At 51.9% G+C, this 23,940-nt stretch overlaps 1 protein-coding gene across 5 annotated transcripts in view; it reads left to right on the top strand.

The window, feature by feature from the left end:
* Nucleotides 1–23,940, top strand: part of GPATCH8 (G-patch domain containing 8) — a 95,763-nt gene that overhangs the window by 23,483 nt on the left and 48,340 nt on the right. For 2 of the 5 annotated variants that reach the window (XM_054176979.1, XM_054176980.1), the window contains exons 2-4: nucleotides 5,755–5,829; nucleotides 12,485–12,502; nucleotides 17,070–17,142. Coding sequence is in view for 1 of the 5 variants with exons in the window: in XM_054176978.1 (XP_054032953.1) it covers nucleotides 5,755–5,829; nucleotides 17,070–17,142 (148 nt within the window). In the remaining 4 variants the exon portion in view is untranslated. Of the gene's footprint in view, nucleotides 1–5,754; nucleotides 5,830–6,896; nucleotides 6,932–12,484; nucleotides 12,503–17,069; nucleotides 17,143–23,940 lie in introns of those variants that run through there. The other 3 variants (XM_054176982.1, XM_054176981.1, XM_054176978.1) reach the window with 3 other exon arrangements.

Raw genomic sequence — 23,940 nt, 5'->3', positions numbered from 1 at the left:
GCTGCAGGGAGACCTTAGAGCAGCAGGGGACCTACAGGCAGGCTGGGGAGGGACTGTTCAGAAGGAGCTGTGGGGATTGGATGAGAGGCAATGGTTTGAAACTGGAGCAGGGCAGAGTTAGGTTGGGCATCAGGAGGAAGTTCTGCACAGTGAGGGTGAGACAATGGAAAAGGCTGTCCAGGGAGGTGCTTGAGTCCCTGGCCCTGGAGACATTCCAGGCCAAACTTGATGGGGCCCTGGGCAGTCTGCTCTAATTGGAGATGGCCCTGCTGGGTGCAGGGAGGTTGGACAAGATGCCCTTGAAGGGTCCCCTCCAATCTAATACAATCTGTGAATCTGTAGATGCCAGCTGGATTTCATACTCCTATAGATAAAGCACTGCTGAGGCCACACCTTGAGTCCTGTGTCCAGTTCTGGGCTCCTGAGGTTAGGAAAGAGGTTGAGCTGCTGGAAGGTGTCCAGAGAAGGGCAAGAAAACTGGGGAGGGGTCTGGAACACAGCCCTGGGAGGAGAGGCTGAGGGAGCTGGGGTTGCTTAGCCTGCAGAAGAGGAGGCTCAGGGGAGACCTTCTTGCTCTCTGCAACTCTCTGCAGGGAGGCTGTAGCCAGGTGGGGGTTGGGCTCTTCTGCCAGGCAAGCAGCAGCAGAACAAGAGGACACAGTCTCTAGCTGTGCCAGGGGAGGTTTAGGCTGGAGGTGAGGAAGAAATTCTTCCCAGCAAGAGAGATTGGCCACTGGGATGTGCTGCCCAGGGAGGTGGAGTCCCCATCCCTGGAGGTGTTTAGGAAGAGCCTGGCTGAGGCCCTTGGTGCCATGGTTGAGTTGCTCAGATGGTGCTGGGGGAGAGGTTGGACTGGATGATCTCTGAGGTCTTTTCCAACCTGGTTAATTCTATTCTATTCATGTGCTTTCATGAGCAAATCCATTGCAGCAGGAGCACTCTGGATGGCTGTTGTCCTGGCTTGGTGAGGCTGGGCTGTGTCCCTGTGCAGTGGAGGCAGGTGGGATGCTGCCTCCTGCCTGCTGAGCTCCCTGCTGTGTGCAGCCTGCGCCTCTGCGCCGTGCCCCTCGCCGCCAGCTGCGAGCAGCTCAGCTCGGTGCCTGCACCGTGAGGCTGCCTTCAGCTCTGCTCCTAAAGACCATCCAAAAAAAACCCCAAAAGGATGGGAGCAGACTGGTGCCTGCAGATGCAAGGCCAGAGCTGCTGTGGAGAGGCCGTGGGAGAGGCGCTGGCTGGGAGCGGAGCGTGGCCGGGGTGAATCGGCGCTGCGGAAGGCGGCTGAAGGATGGGCTGGCACTTGGGACAGCAGCAGCATCCAAGCACATTCTCTTGGCAGCAGGATTCTGTCAGGATGGTCTCTTGCAGATTTGCATCACTGGAGATGAATGCTGGTTGCAAAAGACTTTTGGGGGTTGCTGCCTGGCCTGGGCAGTCCTGACAGGCCCTCCGATACGGCTCCAGTTTGCTCTTACGACGTGCTGGCTTTCATTAACCTTCTTGCAGGAGGATAGGGTGGTGTTGGTGGAGCAGAAGGGAGTGACAAGATGTTTCTCTTGGCAGTGGTGGCTGGGTGGTTCCTCCTCAGAGTAGCTGTGGAGCTGGGATGCAGATAGATCCTACTGGGGGTTGGTGTTGGCTGAGCAGGCAGAAGACTCTTTCGGTGGCCCTGCAGGGCATGGGAAAGGGACAGAGATGGCAGCCAAGGCCACAGCACCTTCTGGGGTTTGACAGGGCTGTGACACTTGGCAGTGCCCAGGAAATGTAGAAGAAATTATCTCCTTTGATGGTTTTTGTGTTGATCTCAGCTGCAGGCATCTCCCTTGTTTGCTTTTGGGTTTGCAGCTGGATTTTTTCCCTTCCCAGGGCTGTGGAATGCTGGTGGCTGCTGCTGTTACATCCCAGACCTGCTGAATGGTCTGATGGTTCACCTGGGTGCAACTCCAGCACTGTGAGGCTTCAGAAACCTCTGAGATCATAGCAGAGCTGCAACAGAGCTGGGTTCTTCTCTGAAAGGGCTGTGGTGTTTCAGCAGCAAGGGCTGTTCTGCAGGACAGACCCTGCTGTTTGCCCTCCCAGCTCAGCAGCCCTCTGTGAAAGGCAGAAGCCTGGAGGGTGGAGTTTTGCTGGAGTGGATGCTGGAGGAGGGTTGCTTGACTCCCCTGAGGGTGTTCCTCAGGACTCAGTATTGGGACTGCTTCAGTGATCTTGAGATAGAGAGCACCCTCACCAAGTTTGCAGACAACACCAAGCTGGGTGGGAATGTTGATCTGCTGGAGGGTAGAGAGACTCTGCAGCAGGGCTTGGACTGGATGGGATGGGCTGAGGTCAGTTGTGGGGTTCAGCAAAGCCAAGTGGGGGGACCATGTGGCTCACTTGGTAGTGCATAAGCCTTTTATTGGGAAGGTTGTGAGTTCAAGCCTGCAGTGGGCAGGAGTGTTCACACTGGGCAGCAGTGCCCTCCCTTCAGGAGCAGATGTTGGTCAGTTAGAGGGCAGAAGGGCTCTGCAGAGGGTCCTCGACCGACTGGACAGATGGGCAGAGGCCAACAGGATGGCATTCAACAAGTCCCAGTGCCAGGGGCTGCACTTTGGCCACAACAACCCCAGGCAGAGCTGCAGGCTGGGGTCAGAGTGGCTGAGAGCTGCCAGAGAGGGACCTGGGGGTGCTGATTGACAGCTGCCTGAACATAAGCCAGCAGTGTGCCCAGGGGGCCAAGAAGGCCAAGGGCATCCTGGCCTGCAGCAGGAAGAGTGTGGCCAGCAGGAGCAGGGAAGTCCTTGTGCCCCTGGACTCTGCATTGGTTGAGTCCTGTGTCCAGTTCTGGGCCCCTCAGTTTAAGAAGGACATTGAGAGGCTGGAGCAGGCCCAGGGAAGCTCAGCAGAGGTGGGGAAGGGTCTAGAGCAGAGGTCTTGCGAGGAGCAGCTGAGGGAGCTGGAGGTGTTCAGCCTGGAGCAAAGGAGGCTGAGGGGGAGACCTCATTGCTCTCTACAGCTCTCTGAAAGGAGGCTGCAGCGAGATGGGGGTTGGGCTCTTCTCCCTAGGAACAAGCTGATAAGAGGAGATGGAATGGCCTCAGGCTGCACCAGGGGAGGTTTAGGTTGCACATTAGGAATATTTTTTTCACTGAAAGGGTCCTCAGGCATCCCTGGATGTGTTTAAAAGCTGTGCAGATGTGCTTGGGGATGTGGCTTAGTGGTGCACTTAGCAGAGTAGAGTTAATGGGTGGACTTGATGATCTTGAAGGTATTTTCCAACCTGAATGACTTTATGGTTCTGTGATTGCATTCTCCACTCCAGTGCCTGCTGTGTTGTGCTTGTGTTGGGCAGGGGAGAGGCTGCCCTGTGCACACCATCATGACAGTCCTGCTTCATTGTCCTGTCCACTTCAGGGCCACCCTGTAGGACTAAAGATGTTCCATTGAGTTGCTCCAAGAGCAAAAGGAAGCAAGGTGCTTGGGTTCATTCCTCCTTGTAGCATTTTGGAGGGCCACTAAGATGATTGGAGGGGCTGGAGCACCTCTGCTGCAAGGACAGGCTGAGGGGGCTAGGGTTGTTCAGCCCTGAGAAGAGAAGGGTCTGAGAAGACTACTTGAAGGGAGGTTGTAGCCAGGTGGGGGTTGGTCTCTTATCCCAGGTAAGCAGCATCAGGACAAGAGGACACAGTCTCAAGCTGTGCCAGGGGAGGTTCAGGCTGGATGTGAGGAAGAAATTCTTCCCAGACAGAGAGATTGGCCATTGGAATGTGCTGCCCAGGGAGGTGGTGGAGTCCCCATCCCTGGACGTGTTCAGGAAGAGCCTGGATGAGGCACTTGGAGCCATGGTTTAGTTGCTCAGATGGTGCTGGGTGGTAAGTTGGACTCGATGATCTCTGAGGTCTTTTCCAACCTGGTTAATGCTGTTCTATTCAAGTACCTGAAGGGGGCTGCAAGAAGGCTGCAGAAGGACTGTTTACAAAGGCCTGCAGTGACAGGATGAGGTGCAGTGCTTTGAAATGAGAGCAGAGCAGATTGAGATTGGATGTTGGGAACAAGTTCTGCACCAGGAGGCTGCTGGAACATTGCAACAAGCTCCTCAGGGGAGGGGGTTGCAGCCCCATGCCTGCAGATCCTTGAGGTCAGGGTTAACAAGGCTCTGAGCAGCCTGATCTGGTGGAGGATGTCCTTGCTGACTGCAGAGGGGTTGGACTGGATGAAGACCCTTCCAATGCAATCCATTCCATGATTGTTGCTGTGAGGCTCTGCAGCCCTGCCTGGGGCACTCCCCTGCCTGTCCTTTCCTCAGGCCTGTGCCTGTCACTTCCCACACAGCAGCTTTGGCTGCTCTGCTCACAACTGCTCTCAGCTGGGACCTCTGGGACAAACAGTTCTGTTCTGTGGGCTGCTAGAGGTGGGACCAAACAGCTCTTTAGCATGCTGGGGGATCACTGTGCAGCTACCCAGGGGCACGGACAAGTGCTGTGGGCATGGAGAGAGGTTTCCTTTGGCACCACTGTGGGATTTGGTTGGCTTAAGGTGTGTGAAATCACTTGTGTGCCTCTAGCAATTTGGGTTCCCTGCTGGAAGGAAAACTTTCAAGAGAAAAGACAAGAAAACTCTTTGTGGGGGGTGGGGGTCAGTTCTTCCTGCCTGCCCTGTGTGCTGGCCAGCACTGGTCAGTGTTTTCATAGTCCTTCTGCAGGTAAAACCTCCAACGTGTGGCCAGCGTAAACGGTTGGTACTTTGCCAGCTTCTCTAGCTCATGATTGACATCAAGCTGGCTTAGTTTGTAGAGTAATTATTGGAATTTTGGCTTTTATAGCCTCTAGAGTGAATTGAGCCTGTGTTTAATAAACACATTTGTTAGCAAAATGAATACAGCACCGATCACAGCGTGGCAGAGTGCAGCGGGTTGGGAGAGACCCTCAGAGGTCATCTTGTCCGACCTCCCTGCACTCAGCAGGGACATCTCCAACTGGAGCAGGCTGCCCAGGGCCACATCAAGTTTGACCTGGAATGTCTCCAGGGACAGGGCCACCACCACCTGTGGGCAACCTGTTCCAGTGCCTCACCACCCTTGTGCAGAACTTCCTCCTCATGTCTAATTCCAGTCTCCCTTATTCCAGTTTCAAACCATTGCCCCTTGTCCTATCCCCACAGAGCCTTGTGAGCAGTCCCTCCCCAGCTTTCCTACAGGTCCCTTTCAGATACTGAAATGCAGCTCTCAGGTCTCCCCAGAACCTTCACTTCTCCAGGCTTGAACAGCCACAACTGTGTGATAGGATGAGGGGGAATGGATTTAAGCTTGAGGAGGGGAGATTTAAACTGGAGATGAGGAAGAAATTCTTTCCAGTGAGGGTAGGGAGACACTGGCACAGGTTGCCCAGGGAGGTGTTGAAGGCCAGGTTGGATGAGGCCTTGAGCAGCCTGGGCTGGTGGGAGGTGTCCCTGCCTGTGGCAGGGGGTTGGAACTGGATGAGAGTGGTGAGATGCTGGCACAGCTTGCCTAGGGATGTGGTTGAGGCCCTGTCCTTGGACACAATCAGTATCAGACTTGTGCCCCTGGGCAGCCTGATCCAGTTGGAGGTGTCCCTGCTGTCTGCAGGGGGTTGGACAAGATGCCCTTGGAGGGTCCCTTCCAACCTGATGCAATCTGTGAACCTTCGAAGTCCCTTCCAACCCCAACCCGTTCTCTGAACCTGTGAACCTGAATCACGGCAGCAGGCTGTTGGCAGCAGGTTTCTGTGCTGTGGAACTAACTGTGTTTTTCTTTCCCAGGGCAATCACTTTGATCAGTATGAAGAAGGGCACCTGGAGATAGAGCAGGCGTCTCTAGACAAGCCGATCGAATCGGTAAGGCACCCCCCGGCATCAGCCACCCACCAGAGATTAGGCCCTGCTCGGATGGTACTTGATGTGAATGCAGTCAAATTGGGCAGGAGCCAGCCTCTTCCTGGCAGCACAGGGTTAATTTTTGGTGGTAAATTGCATGCTGAGACCAAGTGGGCCTGGGATTTAATGGTTGAGTTGGTCTAAAACTGAAGGATGTTGGAAATTCTAGTTCAAGAGGATGCTTCAGAGATGATTGCAAATGCTCCTTCCTAGACAGTTCCCCTCCCCACACTTTTCTTTAAAGACTCAGGTAAATTCCTAGACAAAGCTGATGGAAGCAGGGTACCAAAACGTGTTTTGATCTTTAAGTTTCTGTTCTTCTGCAAATGAAGAGATTGGTTCAAGCCAAGCGTTAGGCTGAGGCCAGGCAGTACAGAAGCACTTCCCTGTGACTCTGAAGCTGCACTGGGAGCTGCTGTACAGCATTGCTTTGAGTCAGCTCTGGAGAGCATGGCCATGAGATGGGGAAGAATGGCATTTTTTTTTTTTTTTGCTCAGTTTTACCATTTGAAACTTCTGAATTGTCACCTTTGCAAAGCACCTTCTGCTGCTCTTGGGCACAACCTAAGCTGGCCCCAACCTTGGCCTTTAGCTTTAAGTTTGTGCGAGAGGGAGAAAACCTGGAGTGTGAGGTGTCCCTGCCCATCGCGGCAGGGGGGTTGGAACTAGATGATCCTCGAGGTCCCTTCCAACCCTGACAGTTCTCTGATTCCAATCATTGGGGGGTCACTGAGTTAATGTTGGGGGGGGTGGTGGTGGGAGGAAATCTCAACCCACCACAGGTGCCCTGCTTCAGGGTCGACTTTTTGTTCCGAACCCACCCCCCACCAAATCCCCGCCCAGCGTTTCCCCTTCCCTGTTGAACAACTGAAGCTCTCCCTTGGTGTGCACTCAGTGCTAGGCAGAGCTGGGTTCTCTAGCTGGTTCTTTGGTGTGTAGGTTGGTGTTGTGTGTGTTTGTGTGTGCGTGTTTAGATGTTTACACAGAAATTTACACAACTTGGGGTGTTCGACGTTTTTCTTCCGCAGCAGTTGGCCCATAGTAGCTAAGCAGCCCTGATCTGGTTTGTATTGCACGGTCTGCCTTTTTTAATTTCTTCTCTAGGGTTTCCTTTCTCCCCCCTCCCCCCCTCCCCCTTTCTGATTTCTGTTCTTCTGGTCCAGTGAACACTGCATATAGTACCTCCTGTCTTAATGTGCTGGCATGATGCTAGATTTAGGCATGGCAGTAATTGATGACGCATGAGATAATGCTGCAGAGATGGGAATTGGTATTCAATGTTCTCCTGAATACTTCAATCTGGAAACGCTGGGAGGTGGGGAGCTTAATTAAAATGCCAAGCTTGTTTCTTTACCTAAATATCATGAGGAGTGCTTCTTGGTTGCCATGCTGGAAACTGGCATTTCAAAAGAATTCAAATGCAGCTCGGCCCAGACTGCTTTAGCTGAGTGCTAAAAGTGCTTTCCCAAACGGAGGAGGGAGAGGTGGGCACAGATGCCATCTCTCTGGTGTTCTGCAGGGAGTGATGCCTGCAGGAGCCTGTAAAACGTTGGCACAGGACCTGGCAGCACAGGCTCGCAGGGCAGCTTGGATCTTGGTTTGTTGCAGTTTGATTAACGTTGAGCTGTGACAGAAACGGTAAATTCAGTCCTGGCTGGAAGGTTTGATTGGTGTACCTCTCCCTGGCCAACTGCTGGGGCATTGTTAATCTTCACAGCTTTTGAGGGTAGGGTTTAGGGAGCTCAGCTCAGCCTAATAGTTACATGTAAAAGCACTTTGATGGAGCGTGGATGAGGGAGTGGCTTAGTTCTTCAGGAGGAGCAAGAGGTAAAACCTCAAATTGCTCTTTAAAAGTCCACTTTGTTTCACTCTTGTCTGTAATGATGACCTTTGGAGGCCCCTTCCAGCCCAAACCAGTCAATGATTCGTTGAGTCTAATAAGAGAGACAGACATTTGAGATGTCAAACCCCAAGCTGGGACACCCAAGCCCTTGGATGGAGGGACAGAGCTCAGTAGTTTCCTGTCCTGCTTTGTCACAGCAGCCACGCTCGGTCAGAGTACCTGAGCTGGCTCCGTGGGCTGCTCCCAGAGCTTGAATGCTGTGAGTGCTGCACAGGGTGATTTCTAATCTCCTGAACAAGCCCTGTGTCAGAAACAACCTGGCCACTTTTAATCTTCAATAAATGCATTAGTGCTGCTTAAGTTCTGTAGCTGGGAAGCATGAATCATCTTGGCAGGTGGAAATGGTTCTGCTTCCACGCTGCTAATGACCTGTGTGCTTTTTGAATTGGCAAAGGACACCCAGCAAGAGAAGGACCTCTCCATCTCAGAGTTCAGTGGTGCACCTCTCCTGCAGGATTTTTTTCCCCCCAGGAAAGAGATGATCATCCTGCTGCTTTTGGGGGTTTTTGCTGGTTTTCCCAACCTTGTTTTGCTGACCCAGGAGGGGATGACATCTGTGAGCTGAAATCGAGAGGGAAGGAGCAAGGGCGAGCCTCTAATTTGCAAATGCCACCCATCTAAATATTTGCAACGTTAACAAATTGGTTTATAATCCTTAACCAGGTCTCTGTTAGCAGTTCAAGTGACCTTTAGAAAGGAATCTGCTCAGAGCAGTGAGTAAGAGCCTGTGCCTCACATTATGGAAATGATTTGGGTGACAGATGTCTGTGTGAGGAAGGCTGTTTGCAACCGCAGCTGATCAAAGCTCCTCCCAGTTAAAAGCTTCAAGTTTGGTGATTCTACAGACTGAAGAGTGTATTAAGAACAGTCTCTTAAATATGCTTCCTGCAGCTTCTCACATCTTAGTGATATGGAAATGCTTTAAGGGCTGAAGGCAGCTGGCATTTGGGAATGGCAGGGGCAGAGGGGGTTCCCTTGCAGCGCTCATTGCCAACCCCGCTGAGGCGGGATCCATCTCTGCAGCATTACCTGTTGAGAGGTGCTGACTGTACTGCTACAGCATGCAACTCAAAGGTGGCTGGAAAAATAGGTTTGGGAGTCTACAGATCATTACAATGTTGAAAGGTGCCCTCAATTAGCCTGCTGCTGGGTGGAGGTCCTGTTTTGGACAGCTTGTTTAGGCCAAAGCTGTCTGGACTGGGAGAAGCGACTAGAAGCAGAGCACATTGCTGGAGAGCAGAGCTGCCAGGAGCCAGTGGATGTTCACAGCCCAAGCAAGGAGCCAGCTATTTTCCATTACTAGCTGAAGAAAATATTTCCTATCAATGGACTCTTCATAGCTGCAAATACTGATATTTTCTTCCCTCCCATCCCCACTATTAAGAAGTTTTTTTGGTGGTGGCTGTTGCTCTGGTTTGCAAGCTGCTGTGTTTGCACTGACTCTTCCTGTCGGTGTCCTTGGCAAACCAGAGCCCCTTAGGCCCTTTGGGTTTGAAATTCAAGATGCTGCACGCATTTGTTGGGAGCTATTTCAAGGGCACCGAGTCCAGGTACTCGACTGGGAAGCCACCAAGTATTGCAGCTTAAATAGAATCCAGATTTTCTTCACCTCAACTCCTCCTTTCCCCTTGTTTCCTGACACTTGTTGCTGTGAATTTAGGGCTTTCTTTGTCCCAGCAGTGCAGGTGGAGTAGCAGGGAGCAACATCCCCCTAGAGCCAGCGCCAGAGGCAGCCCTTGGCCCGCACAGGCAGCGCGCAGCGCGTCAGGCGCTGCACCCAAGCTGTCACCACTGCAGGTTGGGGGCCAGAGTGCCAATCTCCCACCTGTTCTGGAAGCTTGGTAGTTTGCCCTTGTCCCAGCTAACACATGTCCTTTCCCCCCACCCCCTCCTAATTCTCAGTTACAGCAGGAGCCCCTCGAGCACGCAGGGATCAGGCGGCAGTTGGTGGCAGGGGGAGGCTCCCAGGCCGTTGGGGGTGACTTGAGGAGCCGAGGCTGGGCTTTGTTGCACTGATATCTGTACAGATCTGTGGACTCCACTAGTTCCAAAGTGTCATTTGATGAGGCTGCTGATTTGACATTTAGCAGTAGCCATCTGTGGAGAGCGCTATAAATAACGTGCTTCTTGAAGCTGAATGGTGTAGCATTACTATTGGGCTTTTCTCTCTGGTCTTCCATTGTGTCATCTGTAGTGAGCTCTAGGTTTTGTTTGGGGAATCTCTTCAACCTCTTTATTTGCATGGGTTCACCCAGTAGCATCCAGTCCTTGCTTCTAGATTCCTCCATACACAGTCAGCACAGCTTACAGCCCACTCAAGAGTCGGATGGTTGCTGCTCAGGGGCGGATGGTGTGGGCACAACACCCTGGGGGGGGGACCTCATGGCAAACCTGAGTTGGGTAAAACTACTGCTTGGTATATCCACAGCACAGCTCAACCTGCCCACTGTGGATTGTATCCCACCTATGGCATCACCAAACCTTCCACTGTACCCAGCTCTTCACTGAATGTGTTTTCTTCTTGGTCAGCAAGAGGTATTCCCATCAGGAATCATGGATAGGATAGAATAGAATAAACCAGGCTGGAAGAGACCTTTGAGATCGAGTCCAACCTATCACCCAGCACCATCTGATCAACTAAACCATGGCACCAAGAGCCCTATCCAGTCTCTGATAACCATGGAAAGCAGCCAGGGCTTAGGATGGGGAAACGAGGAGGTTGGTTTGAGCTGCTGGAGAAGGTAACTCTGAGGTTTTTCCAAAGTAGCTTAGCCAGCTCCTGTGAAGGTTGGGTGAGGTCAAGACCTTTCCATTTCCTAGAGGCTTTTGGAAAAGGCATGCTTCACCTGTAATGCAAAAGATCTCTATCTGTAAATTGAAATGATCCTTACTGAACAGCTCCACAGCTGGGAGAGCAGTGCCAGGAGGTGGAAATGGTTCCATTGAGGGCCTGCTGAGCACCCCACAGTCTGGTGTCCAGCATGTCTCCATGATTGGTGCCCTGGCAGATTGTGCTGGGGTTGAGAGTAGCTTGGACAGTGAAGGAGAGCTCCTTGCTCACTCAGACACCCATTTGAAGACTTGTTGTGGCTGCCTGGAGGATTTTTGTGGTGCCTGTAACACAAGGAGTTCCACAGGGTAGAAAGTGAGGAGATGAAGGTTAGCTCTCCAGGGGGATTTCCTCCTTGGGCTGATGCTGGCTTTGGAGCTCACTGCACCTCCTCATTGCTAGAGGGTGAGGATAGCTGATTGAAAAAGGAATGGCAGTTCTTGACATGGGCAGGAAGTTTGGTGTGCAAACCACATCTTTCCTGTGTGAAAGAGCCCAGAAGATTACAACCCTTCAACTTCAAAATGCAGTTTCACCACAAGCTCCCAGCTGCTGGAACATTTGCTGCCCCCTGTCATGTTTTGGTCCTGCTATCCCTGGCTGCTCCCCAGTCCTGCAGGGGTTGCAGAACAGCTCTCAGGTAGGAGCCCAGCAAGCCTGGCCTTCCATAAGGGAATTTTTAGGGCAGCTTTGAGGCTGTTGAGCAGCCCTGCCTCTGAGAGAGGGCTGTGGTAGCCATCTGAGCTGGAGGAGGAAGGTGGAACAGGGGTAGAAAACAGCAGGCTGACAACTAGGTCCCAGCTGAGATGTTAATGTTAAACTCCTAGGGTTGTTCTCCCTCTTCAGGGTATCAGATCTTTCCATTTCATGGACTCACAGAATGGTTGGGGTTGGAAGAGACCTCAAAGATCGTCTAGTTGCAACCCCTCAGCCATGGGCAGGGACACCTCCCACTAGACCAAGTTCCCAAATTGAGACTACTTCAAATCAGGAAGAGATTTCACTCCTTAAACAAAAAAGGGAATCACTGGGGGGGTGGGGGTGGGGAGGAACCCCCTCATTCCTGGGTACCATTCCAGTGCAATTCCAATTCCTTGTCAAACAACTGGTGACCATCCTCTTGAGTGGCTTTGTAAGAGTGGTGCTAATGTGTATAACCCTTCTAAAGTTCTTTTTCTTTTCTTTGGGTTTTTTTTTCCCTTTTTTTATTTTTCTCCCCCCCTCCCCTTAACATTTATTTCCCTACCCCCCCCATCCCCCTCCCCCTTCTCCCCCTCCTCCCCCTCCTTCCCCTTCACTGTGTCAGTCACAACACACCGCTCTCGAACCTCCCAGCTGGTCTTGACTTGTTGAATTTCTTTTATGCTTTTCACTCTTCTTTAATAAATACATTACTTGCAAGCAGTGAATTGAAAACAAAGCAGGAAAAAAAGGAGAGGGGAAAAAAAAAAAAGGGGGAAAAAAAAAAGGGGGGAAAAAAAAAGAAAAAAAAAGAGGAAAAAAAGAGAAAAAAAAGAAAGGAAAAAGGAAATAAAGGAAAGAGAAAAGGAAAAAGAAAAGGAAAAAGGAAAGGAAAAGAAAATAAAAAAGAAAAGGAAAAGAGAATTAAAAAGGAAAAATAAAAGGGAAAAAAAAGGAAAAAGAAAAGAAAAAAAGGAAAAAAGGGAAAAAAAGGAAAAAGAAAAGAAAAAAGGAAAAAAGAAAAAAGGAAAAAAAAAGGAAAAAAAGGAAAAAAAAGAAAAAAAAGGAAAAAAAAAAGAAAAAAAAAGGAAAAAAAAAGAAGATAAAAGCAAAAAAAAAAACTATAATAAAAAATAAAAGAACTACCATTAGTGATTGGACAGTTTCTTACTTTGTGTTACATTTAACTGTTCTTTTGACAGCCCAGTTTTTAAAGCCAGGTTCGTATGGAAATGCTTTCACTCCACTTGCACTGCTTTTGGAAATAGCCTACTTGCTTCATCTGTCTTTTCTTTTTAGTGCATTCATAACACAACACAGTCAGCACAATGTCTCATCTCCACCCAGCCAAAGGCTCCCCAAAAGTGCTCCTTGTCCTTTTCTCTTTAATTTGTTTATTTCTTTCTTCCCCTCCAAGCCCCAACCCCATCCCCCCCCTCCCCCCTCCCCAGAATCAAAGCAGCCATTTTTGGCAGCGCTGCCTTTTTACAGCTGGCTTCAATACTCCTTTGTCAGCCACCCTTGGGATGCTGGGGGTAGAACAATTGGGGTGTTCTCCACAACCCCTCTCACACCTCCCCACCCCCAGCTCTCTGGGCTCTCAGTGGGAAGGGCCTGGCTGTGGTTGTGGCTGGTGCAGAGCGAGCTGCAGCAGATGTGTTTGCAGGTAAGTTTGCCAAACCCTTCCCAACTGCTGAGCTCCTCCATGGTGGTGTGGTTGGAATCCAGGGTTGTGAAGTTTCCCTCTTTTTTTTCTTTTGGCATAGACTGGTTTAAGCTTTTATTATTCCCAAGTATTTCCTTATTTTTCTTTCAGTTATTGTGGGGTTTTTTTTTCCATGTAACCCTGCTTCTCTCTAGATCATAGAATGGTAGGGGTTGGAAGGCTCCTCCAAAGGTCACTGAGTCCAGCCCTCCTGCAAAGCAGGATCACCCAGGGCAGGTCACACAGGAAGGCATCCAGGTGGGTTTGAGATCTCTCCAGAGAAGGAGATGCCACAGCCTCTCTGGGCAGCCTGCTTCAGGCCTCCAGCAGCCTCACACCAAAGAAGTTTCTCTTCATGTTGGGGTGGAACCTCCTGTGACTGAGTTTACAGCCATTGTCCCTCATCCTGTCGCTGGCTATCACTGAAGAGACTGGCTCCATCCTCCTGAACAGCCACCCACCCCTCAGATATTTATAGACATTGATAAGGTCACCTCTCAGCCTTCTCATGTCCAGGCTAAACAGCCCCAGGTCTCACAGCCTTTCTTCATCAGGGGTTCTCCAGCACCTTCATCATCCTCAGAGCCTTCCACTGAACCCTCCAGTAGTTCCCTGTCCCTCTTGAACTGGGGACCCCAGAACTGGACACACTTTTGCAGATAGATGATCTCTAGAGGTCCCTTCCAACCCTTATGATTCCATGGCCTTGGGAGAGGTGGTGGGGTGTGGAAGCTGTTCTCTCTTGCCTTGAAAAAGACATCAAACCAAACCATCTAGTTTAATGCCATAGCAGAACAAACCAATCCACTATGGAACTGGTACTTGATGGAATGTATCTTGAGGAAAACCCTACCCATGCAGCCAGCATCCTTGGGAAGATCCTGACATTCAGGCTGATTCACCAGAAGCCTGCAAGCTGTGTGGTCATTTTCTGCAGTCTGGAGTGGTGAAAAACACCACTGCTCTGAAGAGTTCTGCTGATGACTTGGTTACAGCTTGGAACTGGAAGAGGCTGGATTTAGATTAGAAATGCTGGAGGGAAGGGTTCCATCCAGAAGGACCTGGACAGGCTGCAGAGGTGAGCCCAAGCCAACCTCATGAAGTTCAACAAGGCCAAGTGTGAGGTCCTGCACCTGGGTCAGGGCACTCCCAAGCACAAATCCAGGCTGGGCAAGGAGTGGCTGGAGAGCAGCCTTGAGGAGAAGGCCTTGGGGGTGTCAGCTGGTGATAAACTCCCCAGGAGCCAGCACTGGTCCCTGACAGCCCAGAGCCAGCCCTGTGCTGAGCTGCATCCAGAGCAGGGAGAGCAGCAGCACAGGGAGGGGATTCTGCCCTCTGCTCTGCTCAGAGCCCACCTGCAGCACTGCCTCCAGCTCTGGGCCCCCAGCACAGGAAGGACCTGGAGCTGCTGGAGAGGGTCCAGAGGAGGACACAAATTGGATCAGAGGCTGGAGACCCTGCCCTGTGGAGAAGGGCTGAGAGTTGGGGCTGTTCAGTCTGGAGAAGAGAAGGCTCCAGGGAGACCTCAGAGCAGCCTTCCAGTACCTGAAGGGCTCCAGGAGAGCTGGGGAGGGACTTTGGACAAGGGCTGGGAGTGCCAGGCTGAGGAACAATGGCTTTGAGCTGGGAGAGGGCAGACTGAGACTGGGGATGAGGAAGAAATTCTTCAGAGTGGGGGTGGTGGAACACTGCCACAGGCTGCTCAGAGATGTGGTTAAGGCCTCGTGCTGGGAGATCCTCAAGGTCAGGCTGGACAAGGCTCTGAGCAACCTGACCTGGTGGAGGATGCCCCTGCTGCCTGCAGGGGGCTTGGCCTGGATCACCTTGGGGAATCCCTTCCACCCCAGCCCCATTCTCCCATTCTAGGATGAAACCACAACCAAACAGCAGGCAGAGCCCTGCTCAGCCCTCCTTTGAGAAGCTGGCAGTGAATTGCTGCATTGATTCCAAACCAGCTTGTATTATTTTTCCCTTTGCCCCCCCCTCCATCCCTCCACCCCCCCAACCCATCCCCCCCACCCCACCCCGAGGATGAGACATTCTGCTCATTGTTTTCCCCTCCATGCACTAATGGTTCCTTGCTGTTAACTTACTTGCTAGGCCTGTTCCATTCTAACATCTTAGTATTTTTGTTAGTTTCCATGTGAAATGCATCACCCAAAGTCTGTGCTTGAGCTCATTTGATTTATTGATTTTTTATTTTTCTTAATTGATTTTTAGTTTCTTTTTATTTTGGTTTTTTTATTCTTATTTCCTATTGTTTTGGGGTTTATTTTTAAACTAACCTCACTGTTGGTTCTTTTGTTGTTGTTTTTGTCTTCTTTTATTTCAGTTGAATATTGGCTGCATGCTAGTTTATATATATTGATATATATATATACACACACACACACACACACATATTAAAACCCCAATCAAGTCTAGCCTGGATTTTGCTCTGGTTGTGTTTTGGGTCCTAGTGGTGGGGCAGCCTTGCACTTACAACTCAGCCTTCTCACAAGCCTTGACACACACAGGAAAATAAAACCAACCAACCAACCAACTAAACAAACACCTTGGTAGATTTTCTTGACCCTCCCTTCCCCCCCAACCCTCCCTTCACACCCCACACCCCCCCCAGACCCCAATGGCCACAAATCCTGAGAGGTGCTGTGTAGGTGATGGAAATGATTGTAGACATGAACTTGATTTCAGGCTTTTTATTTTGTTATGAGTTAATTTACTGTACAATTTTAGTGCTACTTTCTCTTTTTTTTTTTTTCCTCCCACATTTGCATTTTTTAAGTGGTTTTTTTTTCCCTCCCTTTGATTTTGATTTCCAAAGCCTTTGATTGATTTGGATTTTCTAAGCCTTTTGAGTTTGATTTTGATTTCCAAATCCTTTTGAGTTTGATTTTGATTTCCAAATCCTTTTGAGTTTGATTTTGATTTCCAAATCCTTTTGAGTTTGATTTTGATTTTTTAAGCCTTTTGAGTTTGATTTTGATTTTCCAAGCCCTTTGAGTTTGATGATTTTTTTCTCCCCTCCAAGCCCTTTGAGTTTGGTGGGTTTTGAGGTCCCCTCCAGGCCCTTGGAGTTTGATTTTTGGAGTCCCCTCCAGGCCCTTTGAGTTTGGTGATTTTTGGTCCCCCCTCCAGGCCCTTTGTGTAAGATTTTTTTCCCCACCCCCCAGGCCCTTTGAGTTTGGTGATTTTTGGGGTCCCCTCCAGGCCCTTTGAGTTTGGTGATTTTTGGGGTCCCCTCCAGGCCCTTTGAGTTTGATTTTTTGGTCCCTCCAGGCCCTTTGAGTTTGATTTTTTTGGTCCCTCCAGGCCCTTTGAGTTTGGTGATTTTTGGTCCCCTCCAAGCCCTTTGAGTTTGGTGTTTTTTTTCCCCACCCCCCAGGCCCTTTGGTGATTTTTGGGGTCCCCTCCAAGGCCCTTTGAGTTTGGTGATTTCTGGGGTCCCCTCCAGGCCCTTTGAGTTTGGTGATTTCTGGGGTTCCCTCCAGGGCCTTTGAGTTTGGTGATTTCTGGGGTCCCCTCCAGGGCCTTTGAGTTTGGTGATTTCTGGTCCCCTCCAAGCCCTTTGTGTTTGATTTTTTTCCCCACCCTCCAGGCCCTTTGTGTTTGATGATTTTTGGTCCCCTCCAAGCCCTTTGAGTTTGATTTTTTTTTTTTCCCCACCCCCCAGGCCCTTTGAGTTTGATGATTTTTGTTTCCCCCTCCAGGCCCTCTGAGTTTTGGCTATTTCGAATCCTTCCCCAAGTGATGCACCAAAGTTTGCCCAACACACCATCAGAAAGTGACCCTCCCTGACTTCCCCATCTTCCCTTTTCCCCTTCCCCCTCCTCCTCCCAGAGGAAAAACCCACCCTCCAGCCAGCAATTTTGTGACATTTGTCTCTCCCTTTCCTCGGGCCTAGAAATTGCCTTTTTCAGTAGCAGTTTTTCCTTTTGCATGCCTGTATGTATGTAGAACAACCAACCAAACCAAAAAAGCAGTCAAATCTCTCTTGCTCCTCACATGTTGAACTGTCAGTGGGAAGGGAAGAATATATTATTGGAATATTTTTGGTTTGTTCTCTCTCTTCTGTCTGTCAGGATAATATTGGACACCGCTTACTCCAGAAACATGGCTGGAAGCTGGGCCAGGGATTGGGAAAATCACTGCAGGGTAAGTCCAGCAGCTCCTCTCTGAAATGTGCAACACCAGCTTCAGTCTGGAACCAAATGATTTCTGCTCTCTTGTTCCTAGATTAGAGCTTTCTTTCCGTTGTTGATCCATCCAAGCAAAGGCACCGTGGAGTTTCCTTGAGTTTAGCACTTTGCAAGCAGAAGGTGCTGCCCCTCTTGGTCCAGGGCGGGTTGCTGGCCTTCTGGTTTGGGTTTGTGCTGCCCCTCTTGGTCCAGGGGGGGTTGCTGCCCCTCTTGGTCCGGGTTTGTGCTGCCCCTGTTGGTCCAGGTGGGGGTTGCTGGCCTTCTGGTCTGGGTTTGTGCTGCCCGTCTTGGTCTGGATTTGTGCTGCCCCTGTTGGTCCAGGGCGGGTTGCTGCTTGTCTTGGTCTGGATTTGTGCTGCCCCTGTTGGTCCAGGGCGGGTTGCTGCCCCTCTTGGTCCAGGTTTGTGCTGCCCCTGTTGGTCCAGGGGGGGTTGCTGGCCTTCTGGTCTGGGTTTGTGCTGCCCCTCTTGGTCTAGGGGGGTTTGCTGCCCCTCTTGGTCTGGGTTTGTGCTGCCCCTGTTGGTCCAGGTGGCTGTTGCTGGCCTTCTGGTCTGGGTTTGTGCTGCCCCTCTTGGTCTAGGGGGGTTTGCTGGCCTTCTGGTCTGGGTTTGTGCTGCCCCTGTTGGTCCAGGGGGGGTTGCTGCCCCTCTGGAACAGCTCAGCTGTGAGCTGTGTGTTGTGGATGTGTAAGAATCGCTGTGCTGGGCCTCTGTGGAGGGAGGTGGATTAACTGCCTGCTTACTAGCAGAGAGCTGTGCAGCTTCTGAAGCTCTGCTGATGTTCTGCTGGCTGGATGCTTTGAGAGACAAGAGTAGTTACAGTGACCCTGTGTGTGTGTTTCATGGTGGTGGCAGAAGCCATTAGAAGGCAAGTGAAGGACCCACTGAAGGCTGTAAGTGGTGATAGAAGCCCTCATGGTTGAGAAGCCTGCTTCTAGCTCTCCAGAGAGCTTTCATTTGGTTTTCTTTCTTTCTGTTCTTCAGGCCTCAGTCTGTCAGGGGTTTAGCTAACCTTGAGATGCTGTAGGGCTTGGTTGAACCAAAGCACTGAGTCCTTGTGCTGCCTTGTGCCTGAGTCCTCCCTGCTCTGCTGAATCCCACCATGGGAACTGAGCCAGTGCTGCTCTCAGTTCATGTGGGAGGCTTTAGCCATGCCCCTGGCCAGTAGTTCCTGTTCAGAGTGTGGCCAGCAGGTTGAGGGAGGTTCTCTTCCCCTTGTATTCTGCCCTAGGGAGGACACATCTGGAGTCCAGTTTTGGGCTCCCCAGGTCAAGAGAGACAGAGGGCTACTGAAGAGAGTCCAGTGGAGGCTGCAAAGCTGCTGTGGGGCCTGCAGCAGCTCTGTGAGGAACAAAGGCTGAGAGCCCTGGGGCTGAGAGCCTGCAGAAGAGCAGCCCCAGAGAGGGGAGCTGAGCAATGCTCAGCAAGAGGTTGGACTCAGTGATCTTTGAGGTCTCTTCCAACCTTAGTGATACTGTGAAGAGCTAAAGGCTGGGGGGCAAGAGGCTGGGGCCAGACTCTGCTCAGTGATGCCCAGGGACAGGACAAGGGGCAATGGGCACAGAGTGGAGCCCAGGAGATTCTGTCTGAGCAGGAGGAGAAAGTTGTTTGGTGTGAGGGTGCTGGAGGCCTGGAGCAGGCTGCCCAGAGGGGTTGTGGAGTCTCCTCTGGAAAGATTTGAAACCCACTTGGACCTTGTGCTCCTGGGCAAGCTGCTGTGGGTTGGACCTGTGAAGATCTTCCAGTCCCTGGTGGGATCCTGCCAGGGTGAGAGCACACAGTCATATTGTGCCAGGCAGTGCTGCAGTCAGCTTCTGGTGAGCTGCCTGTGTGTCAGCACCAGCTCACAACACTGTGGGTGAGAGGCTGGATATTCACCACAGGCACGGAGCTGTGTGCCCAGGGGGCTTCTGTGGCAACCTCTTGAAGTGCTTGAAAAGCTCTGAGTTCCTCAGAGTGACCTACTCCTGTTCCTGTACCTTTGGTCTGAAGACCTGGGAGCTTGTAATTGGAGCTGGTGCCCCTACAGGGAGCCTGGCTAGAGATAAGTGTGCCTGTGCCGTGGAGTACTGCTGAGAGGTAATGAGTTCCCTGAGCTATGGGAGTGGACATTAACCCCTGGGCCGAGGCACTCTGACCCCTCAGACAGTGCCTGGGTGGTCAGTGCTTCTTGCTTGCCCTCACCTGGAGTCCCTTGGTTGGTGCATGGCACTCCTGCAGCCCTCTCCTGGGCTGTGCTGGTGCCAGAGCTCAGGATGCGGTCGTGGTTGTCACCCCGTGCTTTGGCATGGCTCTCAGTGGCTCTGTCCTGTGGTCTGGCTTGGCTTTTGGGTGCCCTGTGTTGCTCTGTGTGTCGCCAAAGCGGACCCCCAGAGACTTGAAAGAAGCCAGAGCCCTCTGGCAGCCCCAGCTGGCTGCAGAGGCCCAGCCCTGTGCAGGGTGGGTGGCAGGCAGAGAGGCGACAGCGAGCAGCAGGTGGCTCTGGGCGGTGGCAGCGTGTCCTGAGATGCAGAGAGCCCGCAGGGCTGATCAGACCTTTGTGGCTTTGATCCTGGTCCAGATGTGGATGTTCCTCCCACTGTGCCTTTTGAAGCCTCAGACCTGTGACTCAGGGATTATTGGAGCTCTGCTGATCTGAACTGTCTGGAAGCTGCAGGCAGATCGTGGGGGTAGGCTGCGAGGGTTTTCCTGCTCCTCCTGATGGATGTGCAGGAGGGAAAACAGACCTGCTGTAGGTGCTGAAACCTTCCTGGCCTGGGCTTTGGAGAGCATGCAGCAATCATCTGGTGCCTTTCACCTTGCAGTGTCCTGTCCACCTGCCAGCCAGGCTCTGGAGCGCTGCTGTGCCTCAGATCTGCTCAGCACACACAGCAACAGCCCCCTGGGTAGCTAGGAGCAGCTGGAGCCTCTGGCATTGATGATGGACATGTTGGGAGGGTTTAATTCGTTATCCAGTGACCTTTTTACATGAATCTTGGGTTGTCCCAAATATAAACTGCTGGGAAGGAAATGTTTGCATCCAATTGTGACCTGGTTTTAGGAGTCTGAAGAGTGAAGTCACTTAGAAGAGAATCAGGGAATCATTCAGGCTGGAAAAGACCATCAGGTTCAACCTTTAACCCTACACTACCTAGTTCACCACTAAACTGTATCCCTAAGGACCTTTAAACACATCCCAGGGATGGTGACTCAGCCATTTGATATGCCCTGAGAATGGAAGAGCAAGCCAAAAGAGTTTCTTCCCCTCTTCCAACTCACCTCTTGCTCAGGAGAGGTGTCTGAAGGGGTGGAAGAACAGCAGGCACAGAGTATCTCTGTTGTAAACTCTGCTTGCTTCCTGCTGGGCTTGAGCCTGCAAATCTCACCCAGCCTGTGGGTAGGAGGTGCAGAAGTAGAACCACTTTCAGTGTGGATGTGGTACCTGACCTCCTGCAGAAGCCTTGGCAGCACCCCCTCAAACCCCTGCACTGGGAGTTACAGGTATGGGATGGATCCTGCCTTTCTCTTTTGTCCATGCAGTTGATTCTGGTTTGAAAGGAGGTTGATGAGCTCAGGGTGCTGCTTGTTGTTGTTAAGCAGCTTTTGATTCAGCAGTAAATTGGCTGACGACACCAAGCTGGGGGCAGGAGTTGATCTGCTGGAGGGGAGAGAGGCTCTGCAGAGGGACCTGGCCAGGCTGGGCAGATGGGCAGAGGCCAAGGGCAGGAGATTGAACACATCCAAGTGCCAGGGGCTGCACATTGGCCACAGCAACCCCAGGCAGTGCTACAGGCTGGGGGCAGAGTGGCTGAGAGCAGCCAGGCAGAGAGGGACCTGGGGGTGCTGGTCGATGGTAGGCTGAACATGAGCCTGCAGTGTGCCCAGGTGGCCAAGAGGGCCAGTGGCATCCTGGGCTGCATCAGGAACAGTGTGGCCAGCAGGAGCAGGGAGGTCATTCTGCCCCTGTACACTGCACTGCTGAGGCCTCAGCTTGAGTCCTGTGTCCAGCTCTGGGCTCCTCAGTTCAGGAAGGAGGTTGACTTGCTGGAAGGTGTCCAGAGAAGGGCAAGAAAGCTGGGGAGGGGTCTGGAACACAGCCCTGGGAGGAGAGGCTGAGGGAGCTGGGGTTGCTTAGCCTGCAGAAGAGGAGACTCAGGGGTGACCTTATTACTCTCTGCAACTCCCTGCAGGGAGGTTGTAGCCAGGTGGGGGTTGGTCTCTTCTCCCAGGCAAGCAGCAGCAGAACAAGAGGACACAGTCTCAAGCTGTGCCAGGGGAGGTTTAGGCTGGATGTTAGGAAGAAGTTCTACACAGAGAGAGAGATTGCCCATTGGAATGGGCTGCCTGGGGAGGTGGTGGAGTCACCATCCCTGGAGGTGTTCAGGAGGAGACTTGCTGGGGTGCTTGGTGCCATGGGTTAGTTGTTTAGGTGGTGTTGGATTGGTTGATGGGTTGGATGTGATGATCTTGAAGGTCTCTTCCAACCTGGTTTATTCTATTCTATGTATTCTAGGTGTTCATCTCAAGTGGGGCTCCAGTTAGGTTCAGGCAATCCTGAGGTTCTGCTGTGTCCCACTGGCCACTCAGAAATGGGAATTTCTTCTAGGGAGGCTGCTGCAGGGCTGTGCTTTGTGGTGCTTCTTGCTGACCACCCACTGAGGGTATCACCCAGCAGAGAGAGTGCTGATGTGGATGGCAACCAGAAGAGAGCCAGGTTCACACCTGCTGAGTGCTGCTGGTCACAGCCTGCAGCTGTTGTGCACAGGGACCCAGCAGGATGCTCTGCAGGATCAGAGAATGGTTTCAGGTGGAAAAGACCTTCCAGATAAACTCCAACCATTCTGGAGCTCTGCCAAGGTTAGGGCTAAACCATGGCCCTCACTGCCACACCTCAGCATCTTCCAGGGGTGGGCATTCAGCCACCTCCCTGGGCAGCCTGTGCCAGACTTTGAGAACCCTTTCAGTGAAGAAATTTCTTCTGATGTCCAACCTGAACCTCCCCTGGTACAACTTGAGGCCATTTCCTGTTGTACTGCTTGTTCCTTGGGAGAAGAGACCAACCCCACTTGACTCCCACCTTCTGCCAGGGAGCTAGAGAGCCACAAGGTCTCCCTTCAGCCTCCTCTTCTCCAGACCAAACTCACTCAGTTGCCTCAGCTGCTCTTCCCCAGCCCTGCTCTCCAGACCCTTCCCCAGCTTTGTTGCCCTTCTCTGGACCTGCTCCAGACCCTCAGTATCCTTCCTGTACTGAAGCTCATCCAGTGCCAACCCCCTGCCGTGGGCAGGGACCCCTGCCACCAGCCCAGCCTGCTCAAGGCCTCATCCAGTTTGCCCTTCAACACCTCCAGGGAGGGGACAGCCACAGCCTCCCTGGGCAGCCTGTGCCAGAGTCTCCCCACTCTCTACAGTGCTTCTTCCTCACCTCCAGTCTCAATCTGCCCTCCTCAAGCTTCAATCCATTCCCTCTCATCCTGTCACTAGAAGCCCTTGTCAGAAGTCCCTCCCCAGCTTCCTTGTGTTCCTCTCCTCTCTTCTCCTTGATCTTTTGCACATTTTTTTTGTCATCCAAAACCACCCAAACCCAACACCCCAGCTTGTGTTATATTTGGAGATGTTGCTTCAGCTTGCTAACAGGCAGTGAATCTGGAGAAGCAGGAGAGGAGGTTGCCAAGGATCTTTTTTCATCTAGGAAGCCCAGCTCCTGGAGCCACTGTTGTGTGGAGACTCTGATGGTTGTGCTCCAACAGATGAGGAAGGTTGTAGGATGCTTTCTCTGTGGAGATGAGCATGGGCAGCTAGTAAGCATAGAATGGCTCAGGTGGGAAGGGACCCCACAGATCATCTAATCCAAACCCCCTGCCATGGGCAGGGACACCTCCCACCAGCACAGCTTGCTCAAGGCCTCATCCAACCTGGCCCTTGAACCTGGCCAGGGAGGAGGCAGCCACAGCCTCCCTGGGCAGCCTGTGCCAGAATCTCAGCACCCTCATACTGAAGAACTAAGCTCCAGTCTAACCCTGCTCTCCCTCAGCTTCAAACCATCTCCCCTTGTTCTGTCTCCAGACACCCTCAGGAAAAGTCTCTCTGCAGCCTTCCTGCAGGATCCCTTCAGGTCCTGGCAGCAGCTCTGAGGTCCCCCTGGAGCCTTCTCCTCTGCAGGCTGCACAGCCCCAGCTCCCTCAGCCTGTGCTCACAGCAGAGCTGCTCCAGCCCTTGGATCATCTTTGTGGCCTCCTCTGGACTCTTTCCAGCAGCTCTGTGTCCTTTTTCCTTGGAGACACCAGACCTGGGGGCAGGGTTGGAGGTGAGGTCTGAGCAGAGTCCAGGGGCAGAATCCCCTCTGCTGCCCTGCTGCCCACCCTGCTCTGGCTCCAGGGCTGCAGGAGGCCACTGCTGGCTCCTGGGGAGAATCTGCAATTCTGCAGTCTGCTGAAAAAGGAAGCAGCAAAGGTGCTTCAGAACAGTGCTTGACCTTCATGTGAAGCCCTGTGGTAGCTGAGAGTGAGGCCTGGGGATAATCAGAGGAGTTACATAAGTGAGAAGGAGGAGCAGAGGGCTGAGTGAAGCCCTGAAGTCAAAGGCTCCAACAATTTCTCTTGGAATATGAACTGCCAGGATTAAGTGAAGGAATTGTTGTGAAAATCAGGGAGAGGTTGGCATGCAGAACAGGATTGTTTTAATCCTGCATCTGTAAATGTTTTTGTAAGCTCCTCACAATTTCCCTGGTTCCAGTGTTAGGGCAGATCTTGTCTGGAGAAACAAGAAGCAGCTAATTG

The sequence above is a fragment of the Dryobates pubescens genome, chromosome 36 (genome assembly GCF_014839835.1).
Source record: "Dryobates pubescens isolate bDryPub1 chromosome 36, bDryPub1.pri, whole genome shotgun sequence".
In the NCBI taxonomy this organism is placed as follows: Eukaryota; Metazoa; Chordata; class Aves; order Piciformes; family Picidae; genus Dryobates; species Dryobates pubescens.
Note: the sequence above shows the minus strand (reverse complement) of the source record. Positions and strands in the feature narration are given on the sequence as shown.